Source organism: Eretmochelys imbricata, chromosome 3, assembly GCF_965152235.1.
Source record: "Eretmochelys imbricata isolate rEreImb1 chromosome 3, rEreImb1.hap1, whole genome shotgun sequence".
NCBI classification, from domain to species: domain Eukaryota; kingdom Metazoa; phylum Chordata; order Testudines; family Cheloniidae; genus Eretmochelys; species Eretmochelys imbricata.
The window spans coordinates 210,540,501-210,565,657 of record NC_135574.1 but is presented as its reverse complement, the minus strand read 5'-3'; the positions used below and the strand labels follow the sequence as shown (position 1 = coordinate 210,565,657).

General features: G+C 53.5%; 1 protein-coding gene across 1 annotated transcript in view; it reads right to left on the bottom strand.

Annotated features, from left to right (window-relative positions):
• PYGB (glycogen phosphorylase B) overlaps nucleotides 1-22,605 on the bottom strand; it is a 42,961-nt gene extending 20,356 nt beyond the window's left edge. Inside the window, exons 1-6 of the mRNA XM_077814262.1 lie at nucleotides 22,363-22,605; nucleotides 15,331-15,432; nucleotides 9,661-9,739; nucleotides 7,265-7,368; nucleotides 6,175-6,306; nucleotides 1,607-1,718 (exon numbers count right to left, since the gene is read on the bottom strand). Of these exons, the coding sequence (XP_077670388.1) occupies nucleotides 1,607-1,718; nucleotides 6,175-6,306; nucleotides 7,265-7,368; nucleotides 9,661-9,739; nucleotides 15,331-15,432; nucleotides 22,363-22,605 (772 nt within the window). The remainder of the gene's footprint in view (nucleotides 1-1,606; nucleotides 1,719-6,174; nucleotides 6,307-7,264; nucleotides 7,369-9,660; nucleotides 9,740-15,330; nucleotides 15,433-22,362) is intronic.
• Between the last annotated feature and the right edge of the window lie 2,552 nt (nucleotides 22,606-25,157).

Genomic DNA, 25,157 nt, shown 5'->3' with positions numbered 1-25,157 from the left:
TTGAATAGGCGTCATCAATCAGCTAGAACCCCAACTCCTTCCCAGCGGTACGACCACCTTGCCAGTCCTCCCCCATTCTGTAGCTGAGCATTTGATTTTCCCTTCCTAGGGGAAGTACTTCGCACTTGGCTTCATTGCACCCGGATCCCTTGAAGCCCGGTCATTTCATCCCCCTCCACTACTGCGTAACGCTCCATTCGGCCCCCAGGGCTTCAGGAGAGCTAGATTAACCACCTGAGCCCCTCAGCCCCGCGTCCGGAGTCCACGATGTGTAGCGAGTAGCGACACACGGGGGGCTGCACGCTGCCCTCCAGCCTCTCACGCGGCTGTCGCACACACCTCGACTGAGGGTGGCAAGCAGCCTGGAAGGTAACCACAGAGGCTTAGCGGGTAACTCGCTGTCCCAGCGCTGCCCAGCTGACAGCTTCGGGATGTCTCTGCGTGGTCTGTTTTATCCAGGACTGGCCAATGAGCAGCGCTGAGGTGCACTGGACAACCATGTGTAGCCGGGGAGATGGAGGAGCAGAAAACCTTGCCCAGAGCAGGCTGTTAAAATGGCATCCCCAGGCATCCCTCCTGTTTCATGCCAGTGCACGGCCCAATCGTCACACCCCGGCCAAGTTTTCTGTGGCTCCACATGACACGGTATGCAAACGATTGAAAGAGTCAATTTACATCTTTACAAAGTCTGTGCATAACCTCAGGGACTTGGGTGTACGGTCTGCAGATCCTGCCCCAAGCCCTGGGGGGGAGGGGACTGGTGGGGCGGCACAGAACTTGGCAGCTCTAGGGCTGGGCAGGGACAGGGTGGGTGGCTAGGTGGGAGGGTGTCCCAGGGTGGTGGGGGCTAGAAGCTGCCTAGGTTTAGTGGGCGGACGCTGGGGTATCTGGATCAATGGGGGCTAGCTGCAGTCACGGGGTGGCTGTGTAGAGAGGGGGTGCTGGGATGTCTGGGAGAACTGGGGTAGGTGAGTAGTGGGGTGTCTGGGACAGGTGGGGGGATGCTGCGATAGGCAGGTGCTGTCTAGGCGGAGAGCTGGGTCCCTCAGCCGGGGAAAGAGGACTTCCCTGGGGCCCCAGGGTGGGGCAGAAAACCACCGCTCCTCATGCCAGAGCCTCCAGCAGCAGGAAGCCAGAGAGAAGCCGCCTGAGGCAGGCTCAGCGGTGGCCTCTCGCAGCCACAGGTGGAATTGCCGCTTCTGCCCCGTGCAGCCAAATGCCTGCTGTCCCAGCGGGGCTGCAGGTGTGTGAGAGGGGCTGGGAAATTCAGCCTGTGGCCTGAGATGTGCGACGCCTGGCAGCCTGGCCGCATTGCTCCACACCTGCATGGCAGGTAAGTGGACTGAAGGCTCAAACTGACTTGCCCTCCAACAGAACCGACATCTAAAGACTCAGAACAATTGTTATTTTGGCCAGACGCCAGCCCTTCCCGCACAAGTGGGGGGACGGATTTAAATATACCCACACGTGTTATGTGTTATTTACAGGGTGTGCTATTGTATCTGGGCCCCCCCTGCCAGGTGCCGTACACACACACACCCCCTCCCTGCCCCAGCGAGCTTCTGAGATAAGCAATGACCAGAGACTGCAGAGAGACAGCACTTACACTCCTGAAGGTTGAAGTCATTGGGTGCTTTGGCAGACCACAGCCGCATTGTGTTCACGGTGTTGTTCTTGTATCCTGGCACGGGGGTATCATAAGGCATGGCAAGAACTACCTGTAAGAGGAGAATACGTCACTACCAATTAGTGACAGGACGTCCTCAGGGTACAAAATGGGCAAGAAAACAACCCAAACCTAATGTGAGAGAAAGAGAGAGAAGGAACAGCAGAGACATAAAATTCCTGATTTAAAGATCACGTAAACTAAAATCCATTGGTCGTTACAATGGTCAAATTTTATATTATGGGCACATTTATAAATAGTTTATAAAGGGTTAATAAGTGATGAATAGACGTAGCGTGCTCTTATTTCTGTAGCAATAGCATCCAAGCAGCCTGTGTTATAGACAGTAACTAGCACATCAGTAAAAGGTGCAATCGATGATCATAAGCAACCTGTTGACCTTTAGAACTGCTTAACATCTATTAATTATTCATTCACATGTCATAAATGCACCCTCAGCGGCCATTAAAATCCAAATCATCCTGCAGAATTCAATATAAAAGTATATGTCTGCCATAGATGGTAAATAAAACCCGTTACAGAAAGGCTTTCATTCTCTCTTTCTAAGCGTGATTCCCCCAGACCCCCATTAGATGTTTATTGAAACGTACTGGTTAAATTCCACAGGGCTTTTACGTAAGGGCTGCACGTGAGCTATTGCGGGTGTAGTAAACTGCAATCACAACTACACCCATCTAGGCCTTGATCCTGCAAAGACATAGATACATGCTTACCTCTAAGCACGTGAGTACAATCCTTTGGGCTCGTATTTAACGTTAAGCATGTGTGTAAGCGCTTGCAGGGTTGGAGGATTTGCAATGGTCTATCCCCCTGTGCTTCCTGGACAGACACTCCAGGAAACATGCGAGGTCCCTTTCCCCTGGCGCAGTGGGTGAGGAAGAGACAGTCGGGGGAGACTGAAGGCTCCCACTACAGCCACAGAAACAGCTCAGTTGGAGCTGGGAAATCAGAAGGAATCTGAAGGCTTCCTGAGCAGAGATTCCCCGGTCAGCACTAAATTGCCCTAACTCCAATTCCTCTTCCTGAGGCTTAGGAGAGCTCATCAGTAGATCAGCATCTGCATGCCTCAAAACCTGCCAAGCAGCAAACGTGGGGCACATCAGAAAGGAACCAAAATAAGGGATGCGAAGAGCAGCAGGGCATCGAAAAGCAGGCCCCGATCCTGCAGACTTAACACGTGCTTAGCGTTAATACCGTGAGTAACCCCATTGAAAGGTACGGCACTACGCGTCGTAGGGCAGTTCAGCACGGAAATGTTTGCAGGATGGGGGCCGATACGTGGGCGCCCATTGTAACGGAGATGTGCTGTCCGCTGAGAGCTGTATGAATCTGCTCTTCTGAGCATAATGCAGCAGTAACGAGTTGTTATTTGTTTGTATTGCAGCGCTGCCTAGGAACCCGGGTCATGGGGCAGGGCCCTGTTGTCTGGACAGGTTACAAAGTCCCTGGGCGCGGAGAGCTCCCTATTGGGTGGTTTCCAGATACACTTCCAAGGGCAGAGCTACAATTTTACTGCAGGGGAGGATACAGTACGAGGAACAGCTTATGTCGAGTGACTGTGCCAGGGACGCATGTTCAAAGTGCTGATCTGTCCTGCACCGTGAGGCTGCAGAAGTGGCAACTTGGGGAGGTGGGCGTGGGATCTGCCAGTCGCAGGCTAGGCTCAGAGTTCTGCCGCATTCTTTGCGCCTCCCGCATGCCATCCCCCGCTGCAGGATAAATTCTGCCTTGCTGACCCTCCGCGACCCCCTGGCCCTGGACAACACCTGGCGGATCCCTAGCAGATGTGCAGCACGGGGAAATTTTTCAGATACAACGTTTTTTCCACTGAAAAATGCAGGTTCTGGTCGACGGAAACATCTTGCGAATTCACATCGAATTCGCCGATTTATTTGGTCTGGGGAAATGAAACTCACCTCTCCCCACCCCCAAAGGCTTGGATTTTTTAATTTAAAATGACTTTTCGTTTCCAATTTCACTTCACTTTTATTTTTTTTTAAAGTTTTAAAAAACTCTAAAGCCAAACAAAATGCTCCATACGCCCAGAGACTTTTTTTTCCCATTTTTCGGGTTGGCCGTGCACCGAAGCTCACCTAAAGAGACCAGTTCTTCGCGCAGCTCTCATTAGACACCAGTGGGCTTGCGTAAGTGAAACAGAGGGACGATCCAAAGGCAACGGGGGGCCCAGCTGGGCCCAATTTGTCCCACAGAAACTCAACTGCTGGTGATGCTGTGCGAGACGGAAAGACGACTGCCTGATTCTTTTCTGCTGTGCTCCTTGCGTTGCCACTGATGCCCGGGCAAAGGGCTCCCTGCCTGGCTGCACAGTCCTAGCGGATCAGAACCAGAGCATTCTGAACCCAGTTGGCCCAGCTGTAAATGACAGCCCCAGGCACAAGAGGGTGGAGACCCAGCTCCAAGCGCTCAAATATCACGGGTCAAGCCCCTCATCAACCATAGGCCTGGCTTACACGAGGTTGTAAATATAATACACTTGGGGCTCTTCTGCCTTATTTGCCTTCTGGTATTTGAGCCTTCAGAATTCATATTTTCAAGCTTTTCCCCACTCCCATGAGGATTAGACACTTACTGCTTTTTTAAATGAAAACTAGGAGTCTCAGCTGACTCCAGGAGCTGGGGCTTTAATGAAAGCACCAAATTTCCTGAGCCTCGCAATCAAATGGAAAGCGTGGTCACGTGGACAGCCCAGGAGGAGTTTGTGGGGCTGGCAGTTACAACAAACAGCCTTTTACCTGCAAGCGGAGCAAGTTTCCCACAGAAGCCCACGAGAGACCATGAACAGGGAGTTCTGGGGGCTCGGCTACAGAAAGGGTGGACGGCGGTTGGTTTGCTAGGCTGAGAGGGGAGCCCTGGGGTCCATTCCCTGTCCTTGCGTGACCTTGGACAAGTCACTTAGTCTCTTGGTCCCTTAGTTCCCACCTGTACCACGGGGATAAATCCCCTGAAGATCATGAGCCGCTCTGCTGCCAGTGATGAGATACTCTGCCCAGGCAGAGACCTGAGCTAGACAGACTGGGATGGCGGGTGTTTATTTCCACCCACACATCACATTCCCCTGCAACCTATGCTGCTGGGTGCCCCAGGCGCTGGCTCCTCCCGATTTACCAGCAGAGACCTAGAGTGCAGCGATGCTGCTGTGAGAATGAGCAGCATCCACAGCCAGAACAGAAAGGGCTCATTCGGAACTCACATCGGTTAGTATGTTAACCCTATCTTCTAGATGAGGAAACTGAGGCACAGAGAGATGAACTGACTAGCCCACGCTCACACCGGGAATTGTGGCAGACATACAGAACCCAGGTCTCCCTGTTCCCAGCCTTACCCACCTGAGCATCTTCCCTCTTGTCTAGGGAGCGTGTACTAGAGGACAGGCTCTTGTCCAGCAGGTGGTAGGTAAACAGTATGGGCGGAAGACTCACCTTCTCTCCTGTTGGGTGCCTCTCTGGGAAAGCACCCAGGACTATATGCAATAATCACTGTTATCTGGCAACTTCTGGATTAAAAGACCAGATCTTAGAAATTCACACTTATTAAAACACCCTGAAATCAAACGTTTCAATCCAGATGTGAAATTCTGGACCACTGAAGTCAATGGCAGTTTTGCCATTGACTTCAATGGGGCCAGGACTCTACCCCAATGTTACAGTCTTTGCTTCACTCTTTTCATAGAGCTACTCTCACTTCCATTAGTGCCACTCAGGGTTCAGGGCCCAAATGTGCTCGGCGCTGTACAAAACACAGGATAAAAGAATCATAGAATATCAGGGTTGGAAGGAACCTCAGGAGGTCACGAAGTCTAAGCCCCTGCTCAAAGCAGGACCGATCCCCAATTTTTGCCCCAAATCCCTAAACGGCCCCCTCGAGGATTGAACTCACAACCCTGGGTTTAGCAGGCCAATGCTCAAACCACTGAGCTATCCCTCCCCCCAACATATCCAGCAACATATCCAGCAACTGCAATAACGATGAACTAATCTTCTCCACCCAAACCTTCCAGACTATCCAAAGACACCACTCTTTCTCAAGAGCCACAGAGTAAATCTCATACAAAATCTCCACACACACTGGCTTTGAGATATACATAGCCAGAATAAAAGGGAGGAAGATTTGCCCCAAAATTGAGGGAAGAAAAATAAACCACCCACCATGAGTCTAAATCTCCACCAACCTGCAGTGGGGTAAATCTGGAGTAGCTCCACTGAAGTGTGTAAGTAAAGGGAGAACCGGGCCCTGAACAGTTTGATGCTACGTAGGTTACTGCACCCTGCCCGATTTGTCTTGGCAAACGATCATCGTGTGAAAGCGTAGGCAGTTTGGTTTAGAGTTGGCAAAGCTGGGAGTGTGGCTGGGATCACGTTTTTAACGGGAGACCAGCTTCAAACTTAGTTCTGGACAGACCAGGGTCCCTCCCTCGTCGCATCTGGGCACGTCACTACCATTCCCAAAGTGAGTGGGGATCTTTATACCTGAGTATCAATCCACTTCACGCCCTCCGCAGCGTGCTCCACTCGGCCATAGAAATGCACAGGAAGCATATACTCAGGGCGGGCTTTTTCCCAGGGGTTGCCATAGCGCAGCCAATCATCAGCTTCCTCCACCTGAAACATACCAACCATAGAAGATTATTCTAGCTGTGGCCAAACTGGGTCTCCGATAAGAAGGAGATTCTTTTAATCGGCATTTTAAAAAACTAAAAAAAACCCCCAAGCTTTAAAAAAAAGGAGTTTTAAAAAGAGACACATGAACCTCCCTGTATTTTCCACTGCATGCATCCGATGGAGTGAGCTGTAGCTCACGAAAGCTTCTGCTCAAATAAATCAGTTAGTCTCTAAGGTGCCACAAGTCCTCCTGTTCTTTTCATGAACCTCCCTGAAACCCTAACCATTAATGGCCGGATTCCCCACTGGTGCAAATCAGGGCACTCCACGGACGGCATGGAGCTGTCCCAGTTCACATCAGCTACTTGTTGTGCCTCCTTGATTCGCCTGCCAAATGTGCACAGCTGAGAGTAAAAAGACGGGGCTCTGTCCACCCCGCAGACGCCGCCAGCGATCTGAACGCCAGTCAAGCACGTCCTTTGCTCATGAACCGTCATCCGTAGCCAAAATTCTACAGCTTGCTGCGGTGCTCAGGCCAGCAAAGAAACCAGCTCTTTCTCCCGTAACTGGGCTGGCTTTTGCAGAGCTAGCGTGAGTAAGAATGAATGACACAGTCACGTGGGTCCGTAAGGCAAGCGGCTGTCTGTCGGAATACACAGAGGGACCGGCCCGGCACTGGCAACCTGGAGAGCCGGGCTCCGTTCCCAGCTCTGCCACAGATGCCACGTGTGACCTCAGACAACTCACTTCATCTGCCTGGGCCTCAGTTCTCCACCCTCGGTCTAGTCAGATTGCAAGCTCTGCGTGGCAGGGACGACCTCTCCCTACGTGTCTGCAGAGCACGGTGCACAAAGGGGCCCCGCTCTCCGTTGGGCGCGACAATACCAGCCATGATCGATTGTCAGAACAATCAAAGGGAACGGTGGAAACCAAATGCTGAACTCCCCCAGCGACAGACCTGCCAGCCATCGACAATCTTCTGATTAAATATGCCAAATTCATATCGGATCCCGTAGCCATAGGCTGCCAGCCCCAGCGTCGCCATGGAGTCGAGGAAGCAAGCTGGAACATGAAAGCGAAAGGACCTTCTTAGGAGCAGGTTTGCAGAAACCCAGCCAGGAGACCTGGGCCTGTGTCCACATCTCAGCCATGTGACTGGCTTGGGGCTACGGGCCCGAGACAGCCGGTAGCTTTTCCTTCCTGGGACTTGAAATTTTTCAAAAATAGTGCACAACCAAAGGGCCAAGGGGGGTGTTGGGAATTTCTACCCGACTTTGGATTAGGCTGTGACCCAGTCCCCAGGAGTAGCTGCCCTGACCTCAGAGAGCCTGGTGGCACTCGGGGGGCGGGGGGGAGAGGAAGGGGCAGAATCTGACCCCTGTTGGGCTCCATTGGTGAGGGCAGGGGGGCCGAGATTGATCCGTTCTCCAAGGAGCTTATGTGGAGGGAGGGAACGGATGGATTTGTTGGGAGAATGGATGGGGTGTTTGTACAAACATGTGCACCTGGTAGGGGGTGGGATTGATGGATTTGGGGGAGCTGTTTCAGGAGCACCCACTTTGTATTTTTATGCCACCCATGCACTATTGTTTCTTTGGTTCTTTGCCAAACACCTGTAGGCAAGTCTGGCTGGGCCCCAGCTTCCCCTCCTGCGTCTCATCAGAAAGATGTATGCTAGAGGCTATCTGAGCTCTGCTGTCATCTTCCAAGGGGACGCAGGGAGGTGGAACTGGAAGCTAGAGTAGGAGCTGGGGGCATTTACCCATGCTCCCGGTGGGGGCAGTGACCTGAGCCTTGAGCATGATGCAGAAAGGGGATACTGATTCCAGCTGTGCCTTCCCGGGGCGCGCTAGGGCTTGCTAGCTATTGTTTATAAAGTGATGCCAAGTGTGATTTTTACTAGTGTCCACAGCACTAGTAAGTGCGTGTCAGGACTCCGTGGCTAACAACCAGCCCTAAGCTGGACAGGAGCAGTGAGATCTGGTCTTGACACAGGGCTACAGAGTGCTGAACGGTGATGGGGATGGTCCCGGGGCAAAGAACAGTTCAACAGCCCTATCTCAATGTGAGTTCAGCACAGCTGCGGCCAAAATGGACCACAGCACGGCCTGGCGGGGGTCAAGCTGTTTTATAAACCAGTTAAAACCAAGTCTTTGTCCCAGGCTCTACCTGAGCTAAAGCAGGGCTTTCATCTTCCCACGGCTGCTCTTTGACTATTAGCGGTAAATATGCCCAATGGCCTGTGATGGGACACTGAATAGGGTGGGATCTGAGTTACTACAGAGAATTCTTTCCTGGGTGTCTGGCTGGTGAGTCTTGCCCCTATGCTCAGGGTTTAGCTGATCGCCATATTTGGGGTCAGGAAGGAATTTCCCTCCAGGGCAGATTGGCAGAGGCCCTGGAGGTTTTTCACCTTCCTCTGCAGCATGGGGCACAGGTCACTTGCTGGAGGATTCTCAGAGCCTTGAAGTCTTTAAACCACGAGTTGAGGACTTCAATAGCGCAGACATAGGTGAGGGGTTTGTCACAGGCGTGGGTGGGTGAGATTCTGTGGCCTGCGTTGTGCAGCAGGTCAGACTAGACCAGTGGTTCCCACACTCGTTCCGCCGCTTGTTCGGGAAAGCCCCTGGCGGGCCGGGCCGGTTTGTTTACCTGCCGCGTCCGGAGGTTTGGCCGCTCGCGGCTCCCAGTGGCTGCGGTTCACTGCTCCAGGCCAATGGGGGCTGCGGGAAGCGGCGCGGGCTGAGGGACGTACTGGCCGCCACTTCCAGCAGCTCCCATTGGCCTGGAGCAGCGAACCGCGGCCACTGGGAGCCGCGATCGGCCAAACCTGCGGTCGCGGCAGATAAACAAACCGGCCTGGCCCGGCCCGCCAGGGGCTTTCCCTGCGCAAGCGGCAGAACGAGTTTGGGAACCACTGGATTAGACGATCATAATGGTCCCTTCTGATCTCAAAGTCTATGAGCAGCAACACAAGGTAGACTGACCCCTAGCATGTCAACCAGCACGTCACGTAACCTCGCTGCAGCAGGCCGAGATGACACACTAGCTAAAATGACGGCAGATGCTGGCACCTTGTCTACACTAGAGCTGCACCCGTGTTAGCAAGGGTGACAAATTTTAGGGGGGAAAAGGCTACTGTAGCCAAGGCCTTGGGCCTCCTCCAGTGCTAGCCCAGACGTGTTAGCAGCCAGCTTGGTCAGCTGTGCCTAAACCATGCATGGCCACAGTCATCAGAGGAAGTTAATTGCCCTTTGTAGAGGGGGGCTAATTAAGGAGCACAGGGGCCAGCACTGCCAAGCAGCCAAGCCTTGCCAAGGGTATCACTGGGAATACAAAGAACAGGGGCATTACCTGCCAGGCGACCCAGCCCTCCATTACCCAGGCCAGCATCTTCTTCAATCTCTTCCAGCTCCTCCAAGTCCAGACCCAGCTGTTGAGAAAGCGGCAACTTCAGCACCAGGGCATCACCCCCACAGAGCCCTGAGGCATGTTTCCCTGCAGCCCTCCGAAGGAGAGAAACACACCCAGGCTCCCCCCCGCTCCCACAGCAATCTAATTCCTCGGACAAATGACCCTATCCCACTGCCAACGTCATTTTTATTAGGATCTGCAGGTTTCCTTAGCTACATCAAACACCAAACGCTTCTTGGCTGGCAACCCTCAAAAGTATAAAGACCTCTAATCTGGGAAGGGATGGCAATCAGCCAGTCACAGTACAAATCATCACTGCTGGTTTATTTGCCTAACGATTTGAGGATGCACCTTCTTTCCAGGGTTAATAACTGTACCTTGAGCCTCGAAGGATTCTGGGGCCCAGGGGTTTCTTATCCCAGAATATGGTTAATGCCAAGTTCACGGGTTGACCTTGCAAGTTATTCCTGCTATGCTGAAATGTCCCCCAGTGTTCTGGCTCAGAACTTCCCAGCAACAAAGGCTGCTTCAGCTTCTGACCTTCCAAAACCTGTCCCCTGACCTACCCCCAGCAACAGTCTCTCCTTCCCCCACCATCTCCACAGCCACTCAGGAAGGCCAAGCCTCCACTCCCATCACCAAAACTAATGCCTAGGGCTGGCTGAAAATTTCAAAGATAACCTTTTCCCATTGGAAAATGGGGTTTTGTCAACATTGAAATTTTTGGTGGGAAAAGATCAATTTCGGCAGAATTTTCCATTGGGAAAAATGGAAACAAACTGCTCCATTTCAGATCTGCATTAATCTCTGCATCTGCCAGAGTGCATCATGGGAGATGTAGTCCAATGGGGGAGCAAGGCCCACAAGAGAGACTGGGAGCAAAAAGGACTCAGAACTACAACTCCTAGGAGGCAACAGAGCAGGCTCAGGGGGATGCAGAGATTAACGTGGACCTGAAACAAAGCACTTTGATGTTTCTGAATTGAGATTTTTCCAGAACTTTCTATTCCATCAGAAGTTTCAATATTTCAAATCGGGATGAAAACAAATGTTGAACTATTGGGAATTTCCTGCAGGACAGAAATCCTGGTTTTCCATCATCTCTTCTAATTCCACTTTAAATTCACTTTACATCTGAGGATAGCTGGTTACCAAGAGCAGAGTGGGATCAGAAGCTGAGGCTGCCATGTTTGCTGTCCAAGTATGGAGGAGCAGTTCTGGGTGTGATTATTTTACCAAAATAATCCCGTGTGTGGAGGCAGTTATACTGGCACAAAGGTGCCTTACACTGGTTTAGCTTATTCCCCTTCCCGTACCGGGATAGCTGCACTGCTCTAAAGCACTTTTATACCGGTATAAAGTCTGTGTCCACACTAGGGAACTGACACCATGTTAGCTACACCAGCATTGTTAAAGCAGCACAACCGGTGTGTGTTGACAATCCCATGGTTGACCTAAAAGGCTTTTCTTCCTCTAAAGGGATGTGAATGGTGCGGATGGGAGGGAAAGAACTACTTAATTACACATTTCCCCACAAAACCCTGTCTGCCTTTCCTATTACCGATGTAACAGCAACTCCACGTAGCAGTTCCCGAGTCTTGCACTTTATTGAGCCCAGAATTTGTTTTTTATTTTTAAACAGGGAGCACCACTAAGTTACCGTTTAAATACAGAAATAGCTCACTGATATAATGAACTACTTGTCAGCTAAGGATCTCAGAGCCCTTACCAGGGAGGAAGTGGTTAGACTGCTAGGCTAGGACTCAGGGGACCTGGGATCTTTTCCCAGCTCCATCACTGACCTTGGGCAAGTCACTCCAACTCCCCATGCCTCAGTTTCCCGTCTGTTAGAAGAGGATGATAATACTTCCCTTAGGGGAGCATTATGTGTGTTAATTAGCAATTGTTAGTAGATTGCTTTAAATAGTAAAATGCCAAGTATTAACAAACATTCAGCCTCTGCACTATTATGCCCACTATTATGCTGTCACCCACCATTTATGGTGAGTGACAGCAATGGAGAACTTTAGCGTTGGTCAGAGACACTTACCAACATGTGGTTTTTGGACAAGTCCAAGTAGGTAATTTTGGGTGCGATTTATTTTCTTTTACCAATATAATTATGCCAATACAACCCCTAGTGTGGGTACCACTACGCCCCACAAAGGCATGCAGCTAACCCCTAGAAGCACATTTATACCCGTATAACGGCGTCCACACTAGAGGGGTTGTTCAGGTACAGTCATATCGGAATAGTTACAGCAGTGCAACTTGTTTGTGTAGATGCGGTCTAACTGTCTTCTCCTTCGGCCCAGAGATGGATTGTTCAACATCTCTCCAAGGCACCCTACCTCGGCTGATTGGGTTTAATTTCCAGGTGGCTTTACTGAGCCGCAGTTGTGAGCAAAGGCCAGGTAGCAAAAGGAGACTGAAGGCCTATGTGATAAGGCCCTGATCCTGGAATGACTCTGTGTGGGCAGAGCCCCAGTGGGGCTCAGGGCAAGTGCAGTGCCATGTGCAGGATCGGGGCTTAAGTCCCCTATTACTCACAGAGAATGCTACAGTATGAAGAGGTTTCAAGTTTATTCCTCACGGACCCGACTCCCATTGCAATGTATTGTGTTACCGGCAGCCTGTGCATCGCACACTGCAGACGGATCCTGCAGCAACCGGTTTCCACGACAAAAGCTTTGTTATGATCAACAAACTCTGAAACAAAAATATGCCCAAGCCAAGCCCAGCCTCTTGAATCTTTAACAAGCTGGATGATACACATATACATTTCAAGCTATTAGAATTGCTTCAAGGACAGAGGGATACTGGGGCCTCTGCCAAAGTAACTGGCTTTCATGAGTCATGGCACTTTCAAGAGAGTAATAACATTAGACCAAACGTGGGTAGATTAGATGGACACTTCGGGATGCTGTAAAATTAATTAGCTTTGCGCAAGCCGTTTGCTTTGGTTACCGATGGCAAAAGGGGGAGGAATTAAAGAGAGAGAGTGAGCGCACTGATGCTGATAAGACACGGACCACATGTGTAGGTTACATCCCCATTCCTGATTCTCCATTTGTTGTGTCTGCTTAGGCTGTAAGCTCTGGAGGGCAGGGTCACGCCGCTGCCCTGGTCCATGACAGGATACAGAACAATGACGAGCCACCTGGGTTTGCATTTCCCTGCCTGCCCCTGTGTTTTGACAGACTCCTGCCCAGTTCCCCCTCCACACAAGTTCTCTTCTGGCAGAGGCAACCTGGTGGGAGCCTGACTGGAGCTGGGCAGGGATTCAGGCCACAGGAATGACAGACTCATAGAAGCGTGGGGCTGGAAGAGCCCATCTCGTCCAGCCCCCTGCACTGGGGCAGGACTCAGTAAACCAACACCCTCCCTGTCAGGGGTCTGTGTAAAGCAGTCAGTCTTCAAATGGAAAGCGAGTCTGTTACAGAAGCACTGCATAACTGTGGGAGCGGGTGAGAGGAGGGGCTGCTCCATTTTTCTTCTCTTACGATGCTTCCAGTCCCAAGGAGGCCATGCTTTGCACAGGGCCGCACCACGCCCGGATCACAAACACTTCGTAACAAGCTACCACAACGTGTAGGCTCTACCGCCCAGATTCCCAGAGGTATTCAGGCTCCGAACGAACACTGAAATCAGTGGCAGCTAAACGGAGGGTCTGGGCCTACCGCCCCGGAGCAGGCTGCAGAAGTGTCTGGGCTCTGCAGGCCAGCTCCAACACCCACCGAACTCAGGAGAAAGCCTCCCAGTGGGGCCTCAAACCTTGGGCCTGAGTCTCCTCTCACTCACACTGGTGTAAAGTACAGGTAAATACACTGAGGCCAATGGAATTACACTGGTGTAAACGAGAGGCCTCAGCTCCCTCTGATCAATGGCTTCATGTACACAAGAGCCCCTGTTGGGTGGCGGATGTTTTGGCTTTAGACAGACTCTTCAGAGTGACCTAGATAGTAACTGGTGCACAGTCCCAGGCAAAAGCCCTGAAGCAGGACATTTAAACAGGAACGATACTTTTATACTGGCCTAGTACATCAGTGTAAGGGAAGAAAACTTTTGAATGGGATTGTCACAGGGCAAGCTGGCCCTTTAAGAATGCTGCGGCTCCGCCTCACCTGTGCCAGGTGTAGCTAGGGTTACCAATTCTGATTGGACGTATTCCTCAAGGTTTGATCACACGGCACAATCTTTAATTAAAAGGTTAATCTTTAATTCCTGGGGACTCCAGGACAATCCTGGAGGGTTGGCAATCCTAGAACCTCCCCAGGTGAAGGGAGTGAGTCCAAGGGTCATGTGATGGGAGCATGGGATTCGGAGCCAGGCCTACTGCAGGACATACGGGCAGCCTGGGTTCAGAGACTGACTTTTGTGAGCTCCCAGGCAGCAGGCCTGGGTGAAGGCAACACCTTGAAGAGGCCTGGCTTTCAGGCCAGGGTGACAAAAACTATGAGTTCGTAGGAGAAGCTTTCACCACAGAAACCGCATCATGCTATACTTGCCACGACAGGCCCTGATCTTCCGAGCTGCATTCGCGTGAATAACGTTTTGTTGTGGTGTCCCGTCGACTGCACTGGCCTTCACTGAAATATTTCTGTTTCCAATTTTTTAGCTAATTTTTTCATCAGAATATCAACCTTTAACCAACTTCCCCTCCACCCTCAAAAGTATGGACATTTTAATGAGAAGATTTTCATTTTTCTGACAAGTTATAGAGCTGGTTGAAAACTGAAAAGATTTGACCAACTTTTGAAAAATCAATTAAAAAAAAAATCATGAAAATTTTCATTCACATTTCACTGCTTTTGATCAGCTCTACGTCGGACGAAACGAGTGTGCTTGTAGTGAAGCACGTCTAAACATTTCACTCTGTCGCATGCAAAGTGCTCAATGCCTTGCAAGATCAAGCCCCGAACCATTAGCCAGCTGCATCCCTGAAATGGATGGGTGTTGTGCCACTACTGTCTTCAGTCACGGCTTCCTCAGACCCTGTGAGTCCCAACTGATGCTAGGAGAAAATGGGGAAGGGAGCTGGTTGGAAAGTGGGCTTTTTTCTGGGGAAACGTTGACAAAAATGAAAACACATGTACTTTTTGTTGCATTTTCTACAGAAGACTGACTTTTCAGTGACAAACAAAGCTTTTTTCTTTTTAAACCAAAACCTGAAATATTTCTACTAGGAAATGCCGAAGTGGTGCCTCATGGGAGTTGTGGGAAAAGCCTCTCATGTTCCCATTCGTCTCCTAGGCTCGGCTCCCTGGTCAGACTACATTTCCCATTATGCACCGTGATCTTTCCCCCGGGTGATAGGAGGCAGTTGCATCATGGTAATCCTTAGCTATAGTGCATTTTGGGAAATGTGTCTGGGTGGGGAGCAAAGCCCACAGGGGAGAATGGGGACATGAGAAAACCGAACTACAACTCCCAGAAGGAAATACTTTCATTTACAGGAGTTTGGCTTTTTGATGAAAAAAATCAAAAATTTCCATAGAAAGCAGACATGGCTTAAAAAAATTAGTTTTGTCAAAATCAATTTTCTTTCTAAACAAATTTTGGCAAAAAAGTTTTGCCCAACTCTAACCAGGACTTGCCAGAGAAATTTACCTGGTAAATGGCTTCATCACAGACATTCTGCATACCCAGGTTCACCATTGTATTCTGCAGGGTGCGGCCCATGTAGAATTCCAGAGACAGGTAATAAATACGCTGGTGGAATACATCAAAAGGACAGAAGGAAGAAAATTAATTTTACTTCCCAGGCTGAGACTTTGCAACACAAAGGGGGCTGAATATGGAGGTGAAATTTACACATATTCTATGAAGAAAAACTAATGCTAATGCACAATTAAGACTGCAAAAATGCAATCAGGTCCGTTGAGAGACATACTGCCTCTTGTTCCAGGACATGTGAACAGTGAGGACAATTAGCACTGGAACAAGTTACAAAGGGCTGTGGTGGAGTTTCCAACTCTGGCAATTTTTAAATCCAGATTGGATGTTTTTCAAAAAGCTCTGCTCTAGGAATTGCTCTGGGGATGTTCTCTGGCCTGTGTTAGACAGGAGGTCAGGCTAGATGGTCACGATAGTCCCTTCTGGCCTTGGAATCTGTGAATCTTTCTGTTTCTGAATCCATGCTTTCTCTCTCAGTAGCTATTCTGTCTTTGAGCCAAGTACTGATCCTTCCTCACAAGGATGTCTGAGCAATGTGCAGAGAGGGACACACTCCACCAGACCCTGGGAATGTGAACCCTCCCCCCGTTCTTGCCCCTCAGGTCTAAAGAGTGGGGTTTGTATTTCACATGGAGGGACTGTGTCCTCCCCTATACCCAACAGCAGCAGGGTAGTATCCTTTGCCAGAAAACACCCTCCCCTGCCCCCCCTTGTTAGCAGATGTTGATCCCGCTGGGGAATGTTAAGTGGGTTCTGCTGACTCAGGCTCATTATCCTACTCAGATATGAGAGAGGTGGGAGTGACACTCTGGAGTGGAGTTAAGTGACACGACCTCATCTCGCCCTAGGAGCAGCCAAGCCTGGGAAGAAGATCTGCCCTGAATTTTGCGTGATTTTTGTTCTTATTTCCTTGTTAATAAAGCCAGTCCCTGGTCAGCCATTAAGTGCAGGCTGTTTTAGAGCAGGCTGGAAAAGCTATAAAGATATCATTAATTTTATTAGTTATTGGTGTGAGAGCACCCATGACTCCCACACTGCATACGTGCCCCATGTCATGTTCCTGTGTGGCTTGCTTTGCCTTTTGAAGAACAGTTTCTGAAGTACGTCCTACCAGCAATGTCCCCGATATGTTCCTCCCCAAAAGGAGGCATGCAGCCACCAAGCAGTCCCTCCTAACACAATACACTTCATTGTAAAGAAGGTTCACGTTAGGTCTCTCTGCGCTCAGAAGCGATTCTCAACTTGCCTCACTTCAGGACAGCACTAGAGCTGGGGAAGGAATTGTTTTCCCTTTTCCGCACTGGGACAAAACAAGACCCTTGGAAGGTTTTTTTGAGAGAGAGCAAGCATGCCCCTGGGATGTGGGAGGCTCACGTTCACGTCCCTGGTCTGAACCAGGCAAGCCCAGCCTTGAACCTGGGTTCCAGTCCTGAACCTGGGTTCCAGTCCAAGTGCACTGACCACTAGGCTATTGGCGATTCTAGGGTGGGTCTCTCTCTCTCCAGTTTTGATCGGGAATTCCATCCTCGGTCTAAGAAATCTTTCCCAAAAATTGGATTGAAACTGGCACATTCCCGCAGAAAGTTTCACTTTCATTGGATTGACATTTTCTGACCAAAAAGAGTTCCATCCAAAAACTCCTGCCTGGCTCTAGTGAACACGCGCTTGTTAACCCCTTGAAATCAGTTCAAGCGACGCGACAGGGAGGCTTTCATGAATTGCGGCCCGGCCACCTGTTGCGTAACATGGATCACGTTTTGTTTGCCAGAGAGATTCTTGTGAGGAACTTGTCAGCGGAGCGCCCCTGTGCCTATCTCGGCCCAGAGTGTGACTTTCCTACAGCAGCTGCCATTTTCTGATAAGATTGTTTCCCCAATTAACTTAGAACGCAAGTGATCGGGGAGGCCTGGCGGCGTATTTACACACCAGTTCTTCACAGTACAGTGCTGCCTTTTCGCAGCTGAAATGCCACGCCCGGGCCCTGTCGCATAAGATTCCTAATTGCATTAATCAACGTGGGCTGGATCCAAAGTCAATGGGAGTCTTCAACAGGCTTTGGATCAGGCCCTATGCCATGCACTATTTCCTAGTATGACGGTCACCCCTGCTGAGAAACGTGGAAACGAACCAGTGCCACGCTGATCACCCACTATGAGATTCTGGGAACAAAAGGAAAGTGCCGTGACTGGGTATCGCTCAGTAAATACGGACTCAACTTTCCACAACCATTTTCAGCAACGCACATCCCTCTGGGGCTCTTATGGAGGGCTGGAATTTTAAATGAATCCCATCTTCCAGGAGACTTGGCTTGCTGAGGCAGATTAGGGCTGAGAAAATGTCATGGCTGGAAATCAGGGAGAGTCAAAAGTTATTGACGGGGGGTTTTGGTTATAGAAGGCCATGGGGTGAATTCCATCCTAAACAGATCCACCCAACTGTTCTGTTTCAGAAATCCATTTCACACAGTGAACAGGAAACTTGAATTATTGATCCAGTTGGTACTTCAAACCACCCTTAATTTTGAGACTGTGGCATTATTTTAAGTATCACTTGTCTTTCTACACCATCACTGCAAGCATACAAAAGCCATGGGGATTTATGGGTTAAACACCCCACTTGTCTGATCCGCACAGTGCAACAATATTAACTAATATCTGATAGGGACATAAACACGGTAACAAAAAGTTATGTGGGGAGACATTCCCCTCAGCTCCCGTGAGTCTGGCTGTAGCAAATGGCTTTATCCGAGCCCATTTTCTCACTGGACAAATATTTGATCAGCATCCGTCCTATGGTTCATTTCTTCCCTAGAAAACACTAAGTTAAGGAAGTAGGATAAGCAATAACATTGGTTAGTTCCCTCCCACTCTGACTTTAATACGTTTCATTCCTTTAAAATAAGCAACTGGTACACACCCCTGGGGTTGGTGTTATATTCTTCCCAGCAAGTATAATATGCCTAAGGAGGAACTCTTGTTTGGGGAGACCATCCTAGTTTTAAAAGAGCCATATTTTGAAGTGTGATGCATGCTAAATAAAGCCCATTTGTAGGATTCATATCAGGATGTGAGTGACTCAAACAGTAAGAAGAAGTGGGCCACACAGAACCAAACCATTCCTTTTACAGCACTAGGAAACTGTCCTGTAAGAAAACCAGGATGTATGAATCAAGGTTCACATTCTCAGCTTGTGCACAGCAGCTGAGAATCTGGCCTCAAATTCCTATGTTAAACCGACACTGTTCAAGGCAAATTTGACTTAAATTTGAGGTTCCGTAAAAGCTTACAAAACTTTAGACACGTTTCCATTCATTTTTGTTCATTACAATAGAAACAATTTTCTTTTAAATAGATACCTATTTCTCTGCACTTTTGGCATCTCAAACATTACAGCGCTCGGTTAGTATGAGAACTTGACAGTGAAATCGATTAGAAACTGTCTAGTAGAAGAAGTGAAACAGAGTCGCCCATTTCCATTGGCCAAGATGAGGGGAATTAAAAGTGTCAAAAGGCACAGAGAAGAGTTCTTTAATGTTCTCAATTTTAATAGTCTTCTGCAGCTTCCCATATCACTGCATGCCTTGATTTTACTAAGCTGAGAGTAAATATGAGTGCGATGTTTTAAATCTTTCTTCAGACACTTTTCCCTGTATGCCTCCTAGCGAGCCTCTGTCCAGCCTAGTTTTTGAGTGTGCCAAGTGATGTGATCGATCGCCTGCAAAACACTCTCTCCTTCCTTGTATCTTCCTGGATTAGGAGGAAGGATGGTGCATATTTGCTCTTCTGCATTAGGGACAGAAAAGGTACTTTAAGACAGAAAACATGGAATGTTCTCTTCATCTAAATCTCTATTGGGCGCATATTGTAAATGAAACAAACACAGGGTCCTGCGACAGTCCCTGGTCCAACGCCCACTGACGTCTATAGCGACGTCTATGTGAAAGACCTTTGTGGGCATAGCAAAGGCAGTGGTTCAAGTATGACTTATTGGGGGGAGGAGAGGAGGGTGTCACATTTCTATCCCGGCAAAATCTCTAAAGTAGCCACGGTAATAGCAGCATAACAATGCTCTCAGCAACATGTCTTCTTTCACTCGCCGAACCGGTCCAGGAAATAACAGAAAAGGAACTTTTCTGACAGCATAAACTGCGTTTACGGTAGGAGGCTTTGCAGGTATAGTTATTCTGGCAAACTCTTCTAGAGCCTGCCTGGCCTATGGAAGCCTTTCGGAGCTCCCCAAGATCAACAGAAGCACTGGCCTTTAATCCGCGCTGAGGATTTGAGCTGACAAGTTTTACATTTCCTGATTTTTGTAACACAGCTGTTCTGCTGTGATGTGTCGGCAAGTAGTAGTCACAGCTGCATCCTTGTACCGCTCTCTCTTCCCCAAAAGAACTACACAAGCATCGGTCCCCCTTGCAAGGATGCAGGAGACAACCTGCTGAACTGGGTGAAATTCTCTGGCCTGTTATATGGATCAGATGAGACCTGTGAATCTAGGACAGCCTCACGACTTGGCACATTTAAAGTCACACACGGAACAACCCTCCTCTGACAAGGGGATAGACTAGATCAGCATTTCTCAAACTGGGGCCTGCGGACCCTTGGTGGTCCCTGAGGGTATTCCAGGGGGTCCGCAGGCCCCACTGATCAACTCCTCCCCCTCCCCTTATCTCCTGGAGGCTACTGAAGCCAAACCAGGAGATTTTAGGCGCTAAAAGTCCGGCAGTGGAATGGGGCTAAGGCAGGCTCCCTACCTGCCTTGGCTCTGTGCCGATCCCGGAAGCGGCCAGCATGTCCCTTCAGCCAACCCCCTGCCACACCCCAGAGCCCGCACCCAAACTCCCTGCCAGAGCCCGACCCCGCACCCCCTCCCGCACCCAAACTCCCTGCCAGAGCCCGACCCCGCACCCCCTCCCGCACCCAAACTCCCTGCCAGAGCCTGCACTCCGCACCCCCTCCCGCACCCAAACTCCCTGCCAGAGCCCGACCCCGCACCCCCTCCCGCACCCAAACTCCCTGCCAGAGCCCGACCCCGCACCCCCTCCCGCACCCAAACTCCCTGCCAGAGCCCGACCCCGCACCCCCTCCCGCACCCAAACTCCCTGCCAGAGCCCGACCCCGCACCCCCTCCCGCACCCAAACTCCCTGCCAGAGCCCGACCCCGCACCCCCTCCCGCACCCAAACTCCCTGCCAGAGCCCGACCCCGCACCCCCTCCCGCACCCAAACTCCCTCCCAGAGCCCGACCCCGCACCCCCTCCCGCACCCAAACTCCCTCCCAGAGCCCGACCCCGCACCCCCTCCCGCACCCAAACTCCCTCCCAGAGCCCGACCCCGCACCCCCTCCCGCACCCAAACTCCCTGCCAGAGCCCGACCCCGCACCCCCTCCCGCACCCAAACTCCCTGCCAGAGCCCGACCCCGCACCCCCTCCCGCACCCAAACTCCCTGCCAGAGCCCGACCCCGCACCCCCTCCCGCACCCAAACTCCCTGCCAGAGCCCGACCCCGCACCCCCTCCCGCACCCAAACTCCTGCCAGAGCCCGACCCCGCACCCCCTCCTGCACCCAAACTCCCTGCCAGAGCCTGACCCCGCACCCCCTCCCGCACCCAAACTCCCTGCCAGAGCCTGCACTCCGCACCCCCTCCCGCACCCAAACTCCCTGCCAGAGCCCGACCCCGCACCCCCTCCCGCACCCAAACTCCCTGCCAGAGCCCGACCCCGCACCCCCTCCCGCACCCAAACTCCCTGCCAGAGCCCGACCCCGCACCCCCTCCCGCACCCAAACTCCTGCCAGAGCCCGACCCCGCACCCCCTCCTGCACCCAAACTCCCTGCCAGAGCCTGACCCCGCACCCCCTCCCGCACCCAAACTCCCTGCCAGAGCCTGCACTCCGCACCCCCTCCCGCACCCAAACTCCCTGCCAGAGCCCGACCCCGCACCCCCTCCCGCACCCAAACTCCCTGCCAGAGCCCGACCCCGCACCCCCTCCCGCACCCAAACTCCCTGCCAGAGCCCGACCCCGCACCCCCTCCCGCACCCAAACTCCCTCCCAGAGCCTGACCCCGCACCCCCTCCCGCACCCAAACTCCCTGCCAGAGCCCGACCCCGCACCCCCTCCCGCACCCAAACTCCCTGCCAGAGCCCGACCCCGCACCCCCTCCCGCACGCCAACCCCCTGCCCCAGCCTGGTGAAAATGGGTGAGGATGGGTGAGAGCCAGTGACAGAGGGAGGGGGAACGGAGTCGGGGTGAGGCCTGGGGATGAGCAGGGGGGCTTGGAGACCCCCAAAATGTTTACAATCAAAATGGGGGTCCTCGGGTTGCTAAAGTTTGAGAAGGGCTGGACTAGATGAGCCCACAGCTCTTTTGAGGAACAATTCTAGGACACCGCCTTCCTCCCATGCCGCCTTCTGCTTCCCTCCCAGTTGCGGTCACTCCCTTTCCCAGCAGATTGCTTCCTTACCGCAGTAGCGACCCCCAGACCGGCCAGGAACACGCAGCCCTGAGGCCACCACCGGTCCCCGTGACTTCAGGGATGCTGGACCCGCTGGGAAGTCGCAGATTTGCCCTGCCCGGGCTTCAGAAACCTCTGCCAGGAGCCTAAGCGCCGCAAACCCCAAATGGGCTCACGCCAGCGTCCCGCCGGACCGAGGGCGGGGTGCCCAGCTCCCTGCGGCAGGACACCCCCGCTCCGGCCGCTGGATCCCGGGGCAGCCCCCGCCCCGCACGGAGCCCCGCACGGAGCCCCCCCCCGGCTGCGGGCGGAGCTGCAGGGCGGGACGGGCGCTTTGAACCCGGCCGGGAGCGGGGCGGGAGGACGCCGGGCTCAGGCGGGGTGAGCGCACCGCCCGCTGTTGTAGCCGCCGTGCCGACCGCCGGGGGCCCCGTCCCCCAGCTCCGGGGCACCCCCCGCCAGCCCCCCGGGGGGCTGGGCCGCGTCCCCCGCCCGCCGCCCGGCCCTACCTTGGGGTCGCGCTCGTAGTAGCGCTGCTGGGTGCGGATCCAGCGCCCCACCAGCTGGTCCCGCACCGCGTGCGCCAGGGCGAAGAAGTAGTCGCGGGGGGTGGCCACGTTGCGGTCCTTGACCAGCGTGAAGTGCAGATGCCGGTTGAAGCTTTTCCGCACCTCGGCCACGTCGCCCAGCCCCGCGATGCCCCGCACGCTGATCTGCTTCCTCTTCTCGCTGTCGCTGCGGGGCGCCGCCATGGCCGGGGCCGGGGGCTCGCTCGGGGCTGCGGGGCCGGGGGCTCGCTCGGGCTGGAGGCTGCGGGGCCGGGGGCTCCCTGGAGGCTGCGGGGCCCGCTCCGGGCTGCGGGGCCGGGGGCTGCGGGGCTCGCTTGGGGCTGGAGGTTGTGGGGCTCGCTCGGGCCGGAGGCTCCCTGGGGGCCGGGGGCTGCGGGGCCGGGGGTTCGCTCGGGCCGGAGGCTGCGGGGCCGGGGCTCGCTTGGGGCTGGAGGTTGCGGGGCTCGCTCGGGCCGGGGGCTGCGGGGCCGGGGGCTCCCTGGGGGCCGGGGGCTGCGGGGCCGGGGGTTCGCTCGGGCCGGAGACTGCGGGGCCGGGGGTTCGCTCGGGCCGGGGGCTGCGGGGCCGGAGGCTCCCTGGGGGCCGGGGGCTGCGGGGCCGAGGCTCGCTCGGGCCGGAGGCTGCGGGGCCGGGGCTCGCTCGGGGCTGCGCGGAGCTCGGCCGGCGCCGGCTGCTGCAGTGGGGATCGCGGCGCCTGCGCGCCCGCCAAGCCGGGGGTGGGGGGAGCTCTGCAGCCTGGCCGCGAGCCCGGCGAGCCCAGCGCGGCTCGCAGGCGCCGCGCTCCGCCCCGGGCTCCCCCTCGCCGGGGCCTGCAGCTCCGGCCCGGACCCGCCTGCGCCCCCCACGCGGGCTCCCCCCGGCACCAAAATCCGAGCTCGCCAGGCCCGCACGGGGTTTAAGGGCTGGTCCCCGGCGCGCACCACCCAAAGGCAGCCCCCCCCACCCCCCAGCAAGCGCCTCCCCCCAGCATCCTCCAGCCCGAGGCGGGGCCCCCCCCCCCGCGAGCAGGGTGCCTGACACCCCCAGCTCGGGGCAGAGCCCCCCTCCCCCCCCCGCGAGCAGGGTGCCTGACACCCCCAGCTTGAGGCAGAGCCCCCCCCCGCGAGCAGGGTGCCTGACACCCCCAGCTCGGGGCAGAGCCCCCCCCCCCCCGCGAGCAGGGTGCCTGACACCCCCAGCTCGGGGCAGAGCCCCCCCCCCGCGAGCAGGGTGCCTGACACCCCCAGCTCGAGGCAGAGCCCCCCCCCCACAAGCTGCCCCCCGCCACCTGCCAGCCCGAGGCAGAGCCGCCCCAGCAAAGGGGGCAGGTGGTTCGCTGCCCAGCTCAGAGAAACGGGTTCTGAAGTTCACTGCATGGAAGAAACGTTGCGGGCTCTCTCGCGTTGCAGGTGGCATTTCCCCAGGGGAAGCTGCTTGCCTTGGCCCCGACAACCAGGTGCCCCCATCACCCCCTCCCGGGAATAAAGGTAACCGCTCCTCTCATGCTTGCTGTGTGTAAAATCCTGTGCCCATGGTTTTACAGCGTCTCTGGTGCCCCCCTTTCAGACATGTCCCAGGGGCCGGGTGGGCAGAGGCTCTGTTCTGGAAATCACACCCCTTCCCGGTGTCTCAAGCTGGGCACCCACCCGCCCTAGCCCTAGAAAACACAGCCTGCGAGGTGCGGCGCTATTTGGATAGAAAGGGGCCGCAAGCTCGTTGGCCTTTCCCCGCACCCCGGGCTTCCTTATTCCTCAACCCTGGCGCAGAGGGTGCGTCAGGCCAGGCTGGAGTAGCCGCAAGAGCAGCTATTTCAGAAGGGCATAGCCCCCTCCCCGCCCCTTTCCCTCACTAGCTCCCAGTCTCCTTGACCTGCCAGTCCCAGCCTCCCCTCCCACCAGCTCCTAGGCCCAGCTGCCTTCCCCAACCAAGTGGGAGTGTGTCTCTCTCAAGCCCCACCATCCTCCAGTCCCACTCTACTCCTTTCCCTCTCCCCAGCCCCTGGTCCAGCCCTTGTCCCTCTCTGACTTCCTCCTCCCTGGTGCCTGGCTGCCAGCAGAGGAGAGGGGTCACAGAGCATTAGAGGGGCTCCCTGCTCTTATTTCTGGTGCCCGGCCCCAGCTCAAAGCAGCTGGGAGCAGGAATTACAGGGAAAGCCCAGTTTTGACCTAGCAGCCTGGGCTGGAGGGAGAACACTCAGTTGCTCTGTGGGGATGGCACACAGGCAGTCCAGCCATGGCTAAGAGTAGCGAGGAGACGAAGCATGGCCAGTTGTTTGTGGAAATGGTGCATACGCAGTGTGTTAACACTAGGAGCCGTGAAGGGATGGAGCATGCTCAGTGAGGATGGAAGCTTTGGAGACTTCTAGCTGCTAAAATCTAAGATGTCTCTACTGAGCAGATACAAATGGAGATTTTTCAGAAGTCTGTAAATTGGCCAAATCTGAGCAGTTCTTCATGGGGATGGCAAAAAGGCACAACCCTGAAATAAAGGCCCCTCCCTGCCCTATGTCAAGTCCTTGTCCGAAAGCATGGGATTGCTGGAGATTCTGAAAGAAAAGGTCACCAGGGTTTGGTTTTTTTAAGTTGCAAAGCGTTTTCCCGTAACCTTGTTCTCAGAAACCATGGAATAGTTTGGTTGAAATTAAAACTATAAATACATAATTCAGTTTCAGACAGACAAGCAGCATGGAAAATTTCAGCCCAAATAGTTAAAGTTTGGCAAAGTAATTAGCAACCAAATACATGGTCTTAAAATTG